The sequence below is a fragment of the Habropoda laboriosa genome, unplaced genomic scaffold (genome assembly GCF_001263275.1).
Source record: "Habropoda laboriosa isolate 0110345459 unplaced genomic scaffold, ASM126327v1 scaffold67, whole genome shotgun sequence".
Classification (NCBI taxonomy): domain Eukaryota; kingdom Metazoa; phylum Arthropoda; class Insecta; order Hymenoptera; family Apidae; genus Habropoda; species Habropoda laboriosa.
In genome coordinates, this window is record NW_017100242.1 from 2096784 (window position 1) to 2108904 (window position 12121).

At 34.2% G+C, this 12121-nt stretch overlaps 3 protein-coding genes across 3 annotated transcripts in view; 2 read left to right on the forward strand and 1 right to left on the reverse strand.

Annotated features, from left to right (window-relative positions):
- The first annotated feature begins 110 nt into the window (after positions 1 to 110).
- On the forward strand, positions 111 to 4104 carry LOC108571908 (carbonic anhydrase 1-like). Its single transcript, XM_017934066.1, has 7 exons — positions 111 to 114; positions 182 to 367; positions 433 to 574; positions 1010 to 1115; positions 1183 to 1407; positions 3807 to 3999; positions 4085 to 4104. The coding sequence occupies exons 1-7, from the start codon at positions 111 to 113 to the stop codon at positions 4102 to 4104; spliced, it is 876 nt and encodes a 291-aa protein (XP_017789555.1).
- A 103-nt stretch (positions 4105 to 4207) lies between these two features.
- LOC108572064 lies at positions 4208 to 6681 on the reverse strand. The gene is made up of 6 exons (XM_017934250.1): positions 6461 to 6681; positions 6117 to 6314; positions 5635 to 5813; positions 4920 to 5194; positions 4592 to 4845; positions 4208 to 4382 (listed from the first exon to the last, which is right to left on the reverse strand). The coding sequence occupies exons 1-6, from the start codon at positions 6493 to 6495 to the stop codon at positions 4208 to 4210; spliced, it is 1116 nt and encodes a 371-aa protein (XP_017789739.1). The 5' UTR covers positions 6496 to 6681.
- A 5009-nt stretch (positions 6682 to 11690) lies between these two features.
- The window catches only part of LOC108571909 (homeobox protein engrailed-2b), a 5809-nt gene continuing 5378 nt past the window's right edge, over positions 11691 to 12121 (forward strand). The window contains exons 1-2 of the mRNA XM_017934067.1: positions 11691 to 11775; positions 11876 to 12038. Of these exons, the coding sequence (XP_017789556.1) occupies positions 11691 to 11775; positions 11876 to 12038 (248 nt within the window). The remainder of the gene's footprint in view (positions 11776 to 11875; positions 12039 to 12121) is intronic.

The window sequence follows — 12121 nt, forward strand, 5'->3', positions numbered from 1 at the left end:
AAATATTTAATTGCTTTATTCTGCTTTACTCGAAGAATACAGGATTTATTTAAATATTTGTATTATTATTGTTATTTGTTGAATTTTAAAGCAGCGTATTTTTGGGTCCTATGGGTATATATATATAATTGTGTAATGATTAATCCTGTTCATTTTTTATGACCCCGACATATTCCATCAGAAATTCACGAAACTGTCGCACAGAACGTCGAGTTAATTAGAAATTTAGGTAATACCGACGGTCTATTGGAGACTCCGATTAATTTGGATATCAGTTACATGAAAGTGATTGAGTTAGGTCCTTTGGAATGGACTAATATTGACATAGTGCCGAGAAAATTAAAAATTACCAACACAGGTTACACAGGTAATACTTTTTACAATTGTTTACCTTTCTAAAATCAATTAATGATCAATCGTATTGCTTATTAGTAATCCTCAGCGCGAAATGGCAACAAGAAAATCATTATATCTCCGGCGGACCGTTCACGGGAAATTATGCATTCTCGCATATTCATTTTCATTGGGGAGAAAATGAAATGAATGGCAGCGAGCACGCCGTTGATGGTGCAAGGTTTGTAATTTATTTTAAGCCCTTTAAATATCTCGCTGTGCGACGAAAATATGAAAAACGTTAAATTAATCGATATTTATTAATCAGAAAATTTCATTCTCTCGAATAAATTTCCTGTCAAAATTGAGTTCCAAATGAATTCCAATTTAAACTCCCAAATCTGAAGTCGTAAAGTATTTTATTGGAATTTAATGAAACATAAGAATAATTCTATCACCGTTTCAATTTTTATTTGAAAAAAGTACAACGTTCGCAAATAATATTCTTTAATATTTCAACAGCGATCGTCTAATTTATTTAAACAAAAAATGATAATAAGTATCAAAATTTTGTAATATATTCATTTAAACAAGAAATGACAATAATTACTAAATTTTGCTGTATATTCATAGTTTTGTTTACACGTCAATTTTAACGATTAACTTTTTTTCACAGTATGCCTATGGAACTCCACGCTGTGTATTTCAAGGATGAGTACGAAACATTAGAATCAGCGCTTCGTCGACCTAATGGCATTACCATTTTAGTGTATTTTTTCAAGGTGACAAATTGAAATATCGACTGAAGTAAAACTTCGAAATTAATCACTTTATCGTATATTTATTTAGTTACAAGCTGGACCAAATCAATTCCTCGAGGAGATTATAAAAAACTTAGCTGTTATTCGTACAGCTCATTCTTCGGTTCGCATAGTCCCTTTAAACTTATCCAACATTCTAAGACCCTTCACGCAAGATTATTTCCTGTATTGGGGCTCGATAATAACAATACGGAACGTATATAGTATTCTCTGGATAACCAGCAGAGAACCAATTGGAATTTCCACTGAACAAGTAAATTATATGAACTTTTATAATCTACACATTTTAAACTACATTATATAATCCATATAGTACTTAGACTTCTTTATCGCATAACATAACCTAAAAGAAAAAAATTCAGTTAAGGTTATCGTTGCATTCTATCACAGACGACGTACAGAATAGACCAAACACCTAATTTACTTTTCTGTCCAACGTTCTGAAATACCACGATCGTGTAAAAAATCAGAGATTTTGTTATACTATCTACGATATAGAACGGTGAATTTAGGATTTATATACGATGGTAGATGGTAAAGTCGACAGATGCAAAAGATCCTCTTTTGTTAAATGACCGCAACTGTGTAATAGAGTAAACTGCGATCTTTCAATATGGCAGCCGGTTTGCTCGTATTATTTGCTATACAATTGTAATTATATACCAAGTAATATCGATTGCCCGGGCCTCACCACGTGAAGGTTGCTGCGAATGGAGGTTCGTCCTATCCATACGTCCCATCCACCCTCCTTTTACGCGATTGCTATTGTTTTTCTACTCGTCAATGCAACACAACACTTCCTACCGATCGTACATTTGCAATGCGCTCGAATTTTCGATCGTTATGCAGACGGACAATAGGAGACTGAAAAAATTTTAATGAAAAAAAAAGTCGACGAGAAAGAAAGGAAACAAAAACGTTAAAAGTATCCTATTAATTTAAACTTAAAGTACTTTAGGTTTAGCTTAAACTTATCTTACACCTAGCTTACAGTATAACTTCATTGACACTTGACTTAAACTAGGAGTTAACCTAAAACAGACTTAAACTAGGACTGATGATAGCCTTAACTCTATACGAGATATTAATTTGCGCATGTATCATTACTCTGTATTTATATCACTACGCAAGAATATGTGAAGTAGAGAATCTGACTCGTGAAATGTTCGAAACGCAAAAGAAAATATAAACAAATACGTCCCACAGAAAAAACACGTCAACTCAAGGGATTGACTACACCCGGCTATCTCATGAAAACATCAGGCGTTTCCGTTCAAAATTATTTACAGATAGCTAACGAATGGAAAAAAAATTACAATGTTTACAAACTGAGAGAGCTACCGTCTTAAATAACATGTAACTCGAGCACTGAAATTTTAAGAAAAACTTGCCTACTTAAATGTACAAATCTTAAATATTATCCTGCTTAAGTGAAATTCTTACTTAACTTAGAGATTGATTAACTAAATTTATAAGAATACCTTCTTGTCGAGCACGTGGTGGATACGTCTGCCACGTACAACGTCCAAAAGTAACTGACGAATCCACAAGTGTGGTTGCTAGGAGACTGGATGTGGGAGTGGGGGTAACCCCACTACCAACCCACTTAATCGAAAATTTCGAAATATATAATATTCTGGCGTTAATTATACTTTAATCCCATTTCACTTTCCTTGATAATAAACGAATAAACTAACACAATTAATGTCCACTTTGTAATTTGCTAATTTGATCATTGTTAGAATACCTGTTCATTTGAAAGTGAAACTATCGCTAGTTACTCTCGAGAGTCAAATTTATTACTGTCTAAGGTATTGAGAGTACTAGCAGAGAACTCGACACACAATTTGAGAGTACTCTCGAGAGCAACTATTTAATTGCGCAGTAGTCACTTTTAATTTTTAAAAGATCTCTATTGTTACACGAAACATCTTGTTCAAAGTGTATGGCAATGGAAGTTTCGAAGAGACGTTCAGTATTTCAGTAGTTGTAAAATGCCTACCTTTGCTGTTAAGAAATCGGCAATCCAATCGACATGAAACACCAAATTGCAGAATAAATCAACGACATACACATCTCAATTTCACTTATATTCACTTTAAACTTACAAAAACACAATTGCTTTCAACATAAACGTTCGTTTTGCACATAATTCTCGCTGCGTTTAAGAACGGTGGTCGGAAGCGTTCGGCAACGCTCGGGACTATTCGGTCAGCGGTTCCCTTTTCGGGTCTCCTGGATACGAAACATTCCAAGTCAAATTGAATACTTTCTGAGACTGTGTCGTAGACTGTTTTCAAACTCAGCACAATTATTGGCATATTAAACGTTGAACTGTTAAAAAATTGAGTCAAATTTCTGGTTACCTAACAAGGAAACATCTCAAAGTGATAATTGACATCGTGCGTCATTTCACATAAAATCATGGGTATTTTAAATTTGACGTAGATAGGGAAGAAAATGATACGTCAAACAACAGACGAGAAAATTTTAATTCCAACCACTACTAATGTTGCAATCTTATTCTATGCTGCATCGGTAACGTTGGAAGCGACACGAAAATGGTAAGATGTTAGTTCTACCCTGTACGTCGTCTGTGGTTCTTTTCCAACATAATTCTATCGATTTTCGTACATATTTTTATTTGAAAAGGTTGCAGAATTTCGCACTTTGAACGATGAAAAAGAGGCGCCAATACTATCGAACATTCGCCCACTGAAAGAAAAGCAGGAAAGAAACATCTTTCACGTTTGTCCATCGGGTACAACGTACGCTTCACTTTTACCAATTCCACGAGATCTACCATCCAATCAAACAGATCGATCTAATAACATTAAAAATGTTGGTAATACTGTATAAAATAATCAATGTTTACCAGTTTTCTTAAAAAAAATTCCTACTGTTAATCTAACCTGTAAATTGTGCATTAGGAAATACTCCAGATGCATAAGCAACGTTAACAACGAATTCTATGAATAAATGTTTATTTTTGTAACTATTTGCAAGTAACATAACTTAAAGAAAAATGAAAATAGAGAAAATAACGAAGGAAATTATTTTCTACGTCTTCTACGTCTCTTAACCCTTTCCTTCTTAAGATCGCAATCAGGATACAAAGATGCACAGTTTGCTCCACCCAGACCGAGGATAGAAGCTTTTACAGAATCCAGTATTGCCGACCATGGAGATCCTTTTAGCACTCTGCCGGATATCCAGCTCATTCCTAAACTGAAAAGATTCTATGGTCATTTTTCAAAATGTGTTTCAATACAACATTTATTAAAAATAAAATAGTGTAAATTGCGTATAAAAATTTCTAATCGGACAAAATTTAATATACAGTATCGACTCGCCAATTTCAGCTGTCGAAAAAATCGAAATTGCATTTGTTCCAACCTAATATCATCAAACGTTAATTGACTTTTTTCGTATTTTACCTCCAAACTGGTATCCAAATTTTTCGCGCATCTTTAGTTCGCGTGGAAAATTGATTATTTTCGCAAAGAATTCTTCGGATACAGTTTCCAGAGTCCATGTCAGCGACAAGAGCAGCTTCGATAGTTCTTAAAACACTGTAAGATAGTTCGTTCAAATCTTCGTTGCTGTCGTATGAGAAAGGTAAACCCCCGACGTTTCTTCTGCGACGTTTCGCTGCAGTTGCCATTGTTGCCATAGTTGTATTCATGTTAGTCTACGTAAAGAAAAATGTAAATTGACATTTGATATTACGTTTTGTTATAAATGTTCTCGATTGAAATAGTATACCGTAGCGTTCATCAATAATTGTATAATAAATAATCCAAAAGCCAAGAACGCTAGAGCTGTGAGTGCAATTTCGAAGAAATCTTTTATCGAAAGTTCATTTCCTTTCCCTTTGTAGTAGGGTTTGTGATACTCCTCCTCGTGCTCGTGATAAACAGGAGCTGTGTAATAGTATTCCTCGTGTATAGCGGGAAATGATTCCGTGTGATGCAGGAAATGATCGTGACCAGGGTGACCATAATGAAAATTGTGTCCCGAGGACGATGAGAGCATGTGATCTGTTCAGTGAAAGAATAATACTCTTTTTTAAATATTTTCAAGCATAATTACCTGATAATCACGAATTTTATGAAACTTTGGTACATAGTATAATTTATAATTCCATAACCTAACCTAACCTAACATAACCTCAAAGTTAAAAGGTGGCGAATATATTTAGTCTAATAACTCGAAAATTATTAGAGATAGAGAAATAGTGTAAATTGACGAATCTTCTATTTTTCAAGGACAAAATTTGAGAAATAGAAAATAATAAATAATTTTGCCCAAATTTCTTTATTAACCTCATTTTTTAAGGCGATTTTTATCTCTTCAGTGTGAACGATTGTCGATATAAAAAAATACGTGTCGAATATTTTTTCGAGTACTATCATATACCAAAGGTTCATCGATATCGATGATTATTATTTTGGGGTATTCTCGTGTAAGTTTTTATTACCCTCTTCTTCGTTATGTTCGTCGAAAAAACCAACTTTGCCGGTAGGCAAAGGAGCTTGCATCGCATAACCCGTGACTTCTCCATCGAATTCGTCGAAATTTTCATCGTGAGTTCCTTGCTTTTTCTTCATCTTTTTACGGGGAGCATAGTGTCTGTATACATCGTCCAAAGTCGTTCTCCTGTATGAGAAAATATATTTTTTCTATAATAATTACATTTTCACCAAATTGAGAGATAAAGTTGGCAATTGAAATTTGAAGTTATTAAATTAAGGTGCAAATGCACAAAAAATAAAATTTAGAATTAAATTAAGGTGAAAGTACACGATGGATCACGTTTGAAATTAAATTAAAGTGGAAGTGCACCAAAAAGCGCGAATACTAGAGCTTTAGCAAATTTTCAAAGCTTCTGTAGATACTAACAAAAAAGAAAATGCCACTTGTATTTTATAGTGTCCAGTAATAATAAATTTTATTACTTACCGCTGCAACCAGTTTTTGTATTTCGAACTTCCTTCGTCGGCCAACATTTTATCGTGAATAGTAACATTATCATCGTCCATCATCTTATACAAATCACTATTTTCCACATTCAGACGTCTTTTAGTTCTTGGTGTACTCATGATTTTTACTATCTCCTCAGCCATGTAACCGTGACATAAATATTCATTCATCTTTTTTCTAATATAATTACAAAAAACATTGCAAAATGTAAATTCTCTGGATTAACATTTGGTAAATAAATTTAAAAGGAATTGATAGTTAAAGTTTGCAATTTTTCACTTCTTCATACTTAACCAAAAATTGTGTATTAATCACAAACTTACCTATGATATTCCATTTCGTTTATCGCGTTAAACATGGATCCATCTGCCACTTCATAGTCAGAAATTTTCGTTAAGTTATTAGCCGTTTGTTCATCCGCAAACAAAAAGGATCCAGGCAAAAGATCGACAGAAAGTATGTCGTTTTCATCGATGCAATATTCGGTTCCATCGTCGAAACATTTTTGTCCATAAATTGGACAAATTTTGAATAAAATCGAAATAAAAAACACCGCGAATTGAACTTTTTCAGAGGAGCACATTTTAAGCGACGACCACAGGTATCTTCACACAGGGAGAATTTTCATAGGAGTAACGACGGCATGAAGAAGACTGACAAAACGGAGACACGCTTCTGGAAACAAACCGTTCATCTGCTAGAAATAATTGCTTTAACCGTACACGTGTTTAAGTAGCGTTGACAAAGTTGCTCTCTATTCAAAACAACGGTCGTCCTCCTTAATTAATTAAACGTGTTTGAAATTGTCGAAATGTTGCACTCGTAATTAACTTAATCTCTATGGAAGAAAATGATAATATTGGAAAAATCCGAATGAAAGAAACTCATAATCGTAGAAAAATCCCAACGAAAGGAAATCATAATATTATAAAAACTTTAATGAAAGAAAATCATAATATTGCAAAACATAATGAAAGAAAAATCTCAGTGAAAGAAAAATCGTAATATTAGAAAAATCTCGATGAAAGAAAATTGTAACATTACAAAACATAATAAAAGAAAACTCTCAATAAAGAAAAAGTCATAATATCAGAAAGATCTCAATGAAAGAAAATGACAATACTAAAGAAACTCTCAATGAAAGAAAATCAAAATGGAATTCATTTTTTCAAACGATAACAATAACAGAACTGAGCATTAAAAATACGATACACGTAAAATCGTCAAGATAAATATCCCACATGCAAACAAATGGGACTTTTCCGAATGCATATTTGGCCACATGGATAATTCCACATCGACTGGTGACATTACCAGTCGTTTTACACGTAATCCGACACCTATGATTAAATACCTTTATTAAAAACCACTTACGTTGCTCTTATGAATGTTTTAGGAACGGAGGGTTTGTCGGGATGGCTTGGATGGGTCGGTGAGATGAAGTAATGGGGGCTTTGTTCCCCTGGGAACTTGCTCACCTGTCTAATATCTCGCGAGAGTGGTTATATCTGTGCCCATACCAATAGCAGCCAGTTATACATGAAGCTTATTGAAAATTAATCGCACAGTTTTAAAAGAATTTTCGTAATCTCTGTAATCTTCTACACCGTACACTGCCGTACGTAAGTGTTAGAATAGCCATTATGTTTGTGCAAAAAGTGTTATACCTGTACGATTTAAATTACATTTCCTCGCCAACGTTAGTGTCGTGTATATTAGTAAAAATATACATATGTACTTGTTATAGGTTGGTGCAAGTGAAATGTTTTTTTAATAGCTGAAATTCGCGAGTTGATACTAAAAAAATGATGTTCAGACTTTTAAAAGATTTTAGTAGATTTCAGTAGACGTCTGTGAAATTCAGTAGATTTTAGTCAAATTTAGATTCCAGCAGTCTCTGGTAGATTTCAGTAGACGTCTGTAAAATTCAGTAGATTTTAGTAGATTGCAGTAGACTTCTCTAAAATTCAGTAGACAGACGTCTGTGAAATTCAGTAGATTTCGGTAAAATTTAGATTTCAGTAGTCTTTGGTAGATTTCAGTAGACGTCTGTCAAATTCAGTAGACTTCGGTAAAATTTAGATTTCAGTAGATTTTAGTAAATTTTAGTGAAACATAAATTTCAGTAGACTTTGGTAGATTTCAGTAAACGTCTGTAAAATTTAGTAGATTTTAATCAAATTTAGATTTCAGTAGACTGTAAAATTTAGTAGATTTTAGTAAAATTTAGATTTCAGTAGAATTCAATAGATTTTCAGTCAATTTCCTTAAGTTTCAAAGGATTTCAGTAGGTAATTAGTAGAGTCCGGTAGATTTTAATAGAATTCAACAAATTTCAGTAGATTTCTGTAGGTTTCGAAAGACTTCGATAGATATTAGTAGAATACAGTAGATTTGAACAGAATTCAGCAGATTTCAGTAAATTTCAGCATGTTTCACATTCGCTAAAAGTATCTCAACACTTACACACGAGACTGTACTCCGGACATATTCGAGAAATTTTTTCATTCCGTACTAATTACTCAGCTTAATCTTAGACACGATGCAGATGGACCCGTGGCTTAGAAGTTAGCGTTAACAAGCGTCTCACGAATATTGTTTACAAGAGAGGTGTGGCAGCAACAAATTCTCTGTGTGTGAAACGTTCCACGGCAATTTGTACGCGCGTTAGTATACCCTCCTGTTCTCAGGTGTTTGATTGATCGTTTCAATTACGTGGCGCAGCGTGCATCAAACTCAAAGGTAAAGTCCGTATCGGTAGAACGATCGTCCATTCGGGTGTTTCCCTCAGTTTTTTCTAATAATCAAACAAACAGTTTCCTTAGAAAATCTGTCGACGTGTTAATTCACAATTTTCTCTACCGCTCGAATATCAATTAAACGTTACCGTTTCCTTTTTTCTTTTCTGTCTCGTGTATAGTACAATGCTTAATTATACCGAGGAAATTCGCGTGTACCGAAGTTCCGCGGTGACATTAGTCCTTCCCCCTTAAAAATAAACGACAATCTTTCTCAAATATTTTGAAAGACATTTTAAGGGTCCGTAATGGTTTCCTGGAAGAATTGTAGATACTTGTCCGTGAAATTCCGTGTGCGCTGACCATGTCGTTACTTCCTCCTTTCACACCTAACGAAAAGGCACGATGCACGGCATTTCTTTTCGCGTAATTCAATATTTGTTTTCGTCAGTTGTACGCGGCCATTTCTAAAGGACCCACAGTGAACGCGATACAATTTGTAAAAAAAAGGAGAAAGAAAGGTACACTTTTATTAGTCCTTAAATAAAAATTGCACTCCAATTCTATTTAAAATATTGCAAAGTATGTGTAATTGTTATTTTATTTTACAGAGAATTATTTCTTGATTGTACGAAGAATAATAAATTTGTGAAACAAAACAGAAAGGCACACTTTTATCGTTAAATAAAAATTGCACTCTAATGCAACGATAATTGCATTTCATTGTGAATTCTATTTAAAATATGACAAAGTGTGTGCAAATTTTATTTTACAGAAAATTCTTTCTTTATTGTACTACTTTTCTGTAGAAGTTTCTTCGAAGAATGATAAAGTAATTTTCACACTTTGTACTTATAATAGTAAAGCTACTGGACATTGTTCGAGGAAAGAATTAATGGTACGAGTCTGCGGATAGAAAGCACTCACAATCGCTATTGGTCCTTTAACAGTTGCAGTGTGAAGCTCAATGGATTTAGGATGTGTAAGGATGAACATTGAGATTGGTCTGGCTGGAAACTAATGATACCACTGCCCCTAGAAATGCTCGGAATTTCAACCCCCCGTAAACAGAAATAAATTGGTGGATGTCGTTTTGTACATGTAGAGTGTAGCTAAAATGGAGATCTGCGAACTTGAAATTATACCGTTTTAAAAAGAATCGTTTAGTTTAATTGTAACAACATTATACTTTTCGTTCTATCTCTTTTTTGGTGTCTGAAAAAATTAATTTGAACCTATTTTACAGATGTTTGTTAGTCAGTATTAATAGAGACATTTTTTAGTAAATTTCAGATATTAATAGAGACTCTTTTTAGTAAATTTCGAATATTAATAGAGACACTTTTTAGTAAATTTCAGATATTAATAGAAACACTTCTCAGTAAAATTGAGTTGTTCTTTGTGTACACAATAATTTTTCGATAATTATAAGAAATGAAAAATTTTACAAAAAAATTCGATTACAGAGTAAAGTATAATTTGCACTTTATAGATAAAACTGAAATTGCATGACAATCTTCAAAGATTTCTAATATTATACGGATTTGTTTCAATGTAAGTCAGTGTAATTTCGAACATTTCAAAAGTATCACTCTAAATTCTTCATCTTTACTCTTCGACACGATCGAGTCTCATTTTGAACATTTCAAAGGCATCACTCTCAAATCCTTCATCTTTCTTTTTCAACATGATCGAGTCTCATTTTGAACATTTCAAAACCATCCCTCTCAAATTCCTCGCCGTCTCGTTCAAAAAGCTGCCGACAATTGCAAATAACGCCGAAACACAGAAATTCCCTCTCTTTGTTTAAAATTTCCCCGGAATATTTAAACGTTCCGGTGTGAGAACCACTGTACAGAGTTTAGTAAACGCGTGAAGAAGTGTTTTGCGGTACTTTTTCACGGCATTCTCCGTATGGCAGAAGCGTTTATCCATTGCGAGAGTGTATATGGGATAGAGAAGGAACCATTAGTTTGCTGACATAAAGCCCTGAAATAGAGGGGTCGAAGAAGGCGGACACTACGGGAGAGCATGCGCCTTTCGAGCCAATCAGAATTCCGCTTTCTGATCCCTGATGAACTCTTTCTCGGTGGATGAAGTTTGTTACTGCGCATATCGTCCTATTAAACTAATGCATTCTACCTAATACCGATAGCATGTATAAAAACTTCAAATTGAACAATGTGACGACAATCATGCAACTCTAATTGAAACACCTGAAATAACGCGTCTACCTTTATCTCCGCTCGCTAACATTTTTTAACAATTAACACAAACATCTACATTCTTCTTCTTATTGCTATTGCTCACAAATTACTTCATTGATACGACCCATTATTTACCGAATTTTTTTACAGAATTTTAGAAGAAACACTGCTCACAAGAAAATCTTTATCGCTACTTTACAAACATATTATTAAAATAAAGATGACACTTGGAAATTCGAACAAAGGCGTGATTTTAAAAAAATATAATTTCTATATGATTTCGATTCAAAAATTGACGAATTTCTATATACACATAAGCTTGAAGATAATGCATTTATTCCACAAGAACTGGGCAGAGTGTCAGAGTGTTATCTTGCAGAAGAAACGAAGAACGAACTTAGTATCTTCGAAATGTAAATTAAAATATGAACGACGAGAAATGAGGCATCCGAGAATACTTAGAATAGTAAGCATCCTATCGATTTATCGCAGCATATGATGGTAAAGCAACGTTAAACCAGTGTGAATAAGCTTTTGACCCCTACTCCGATCAGGTAACAGAAACGAGTGGGGGCACCTGGCGCAAGATGTTCTTCTAGCATCGCGGGATGACCTTCCCTCAAGAACTGATAGTGGGGAGGCTGGGAGGTTCTTCTGGACCACAGACACGTGCCACCTGTCATACATTTCGAAGTACTTGCTTTCGGAAGGTTGAAAAGGAGATTAGTTGTAGATTAGATTTGAAACCAAGTCCGAAGACAAACGAACTTAATGAACTTACGTGATTCGATAGATCCTTTAATCGAACGTTCAACGATAGACTATTACAAAATTCTTGTTACTGTTGTTGTGTTAAAAAGTGATGAGAAATGGACGGATTGGTACGTAAAATTCGACGAGTCGTGTTTCAAACGAGAAGAACGTAGGATGTGTGCAATACAAGATAATTCTGGGGAGTAACCGTGAGATGCAAGGTACAGGCGAAACAGGCGTTGATTAAGTATCTGCAAAAGTGTGTACGAAAATCGAGTGAAATTTG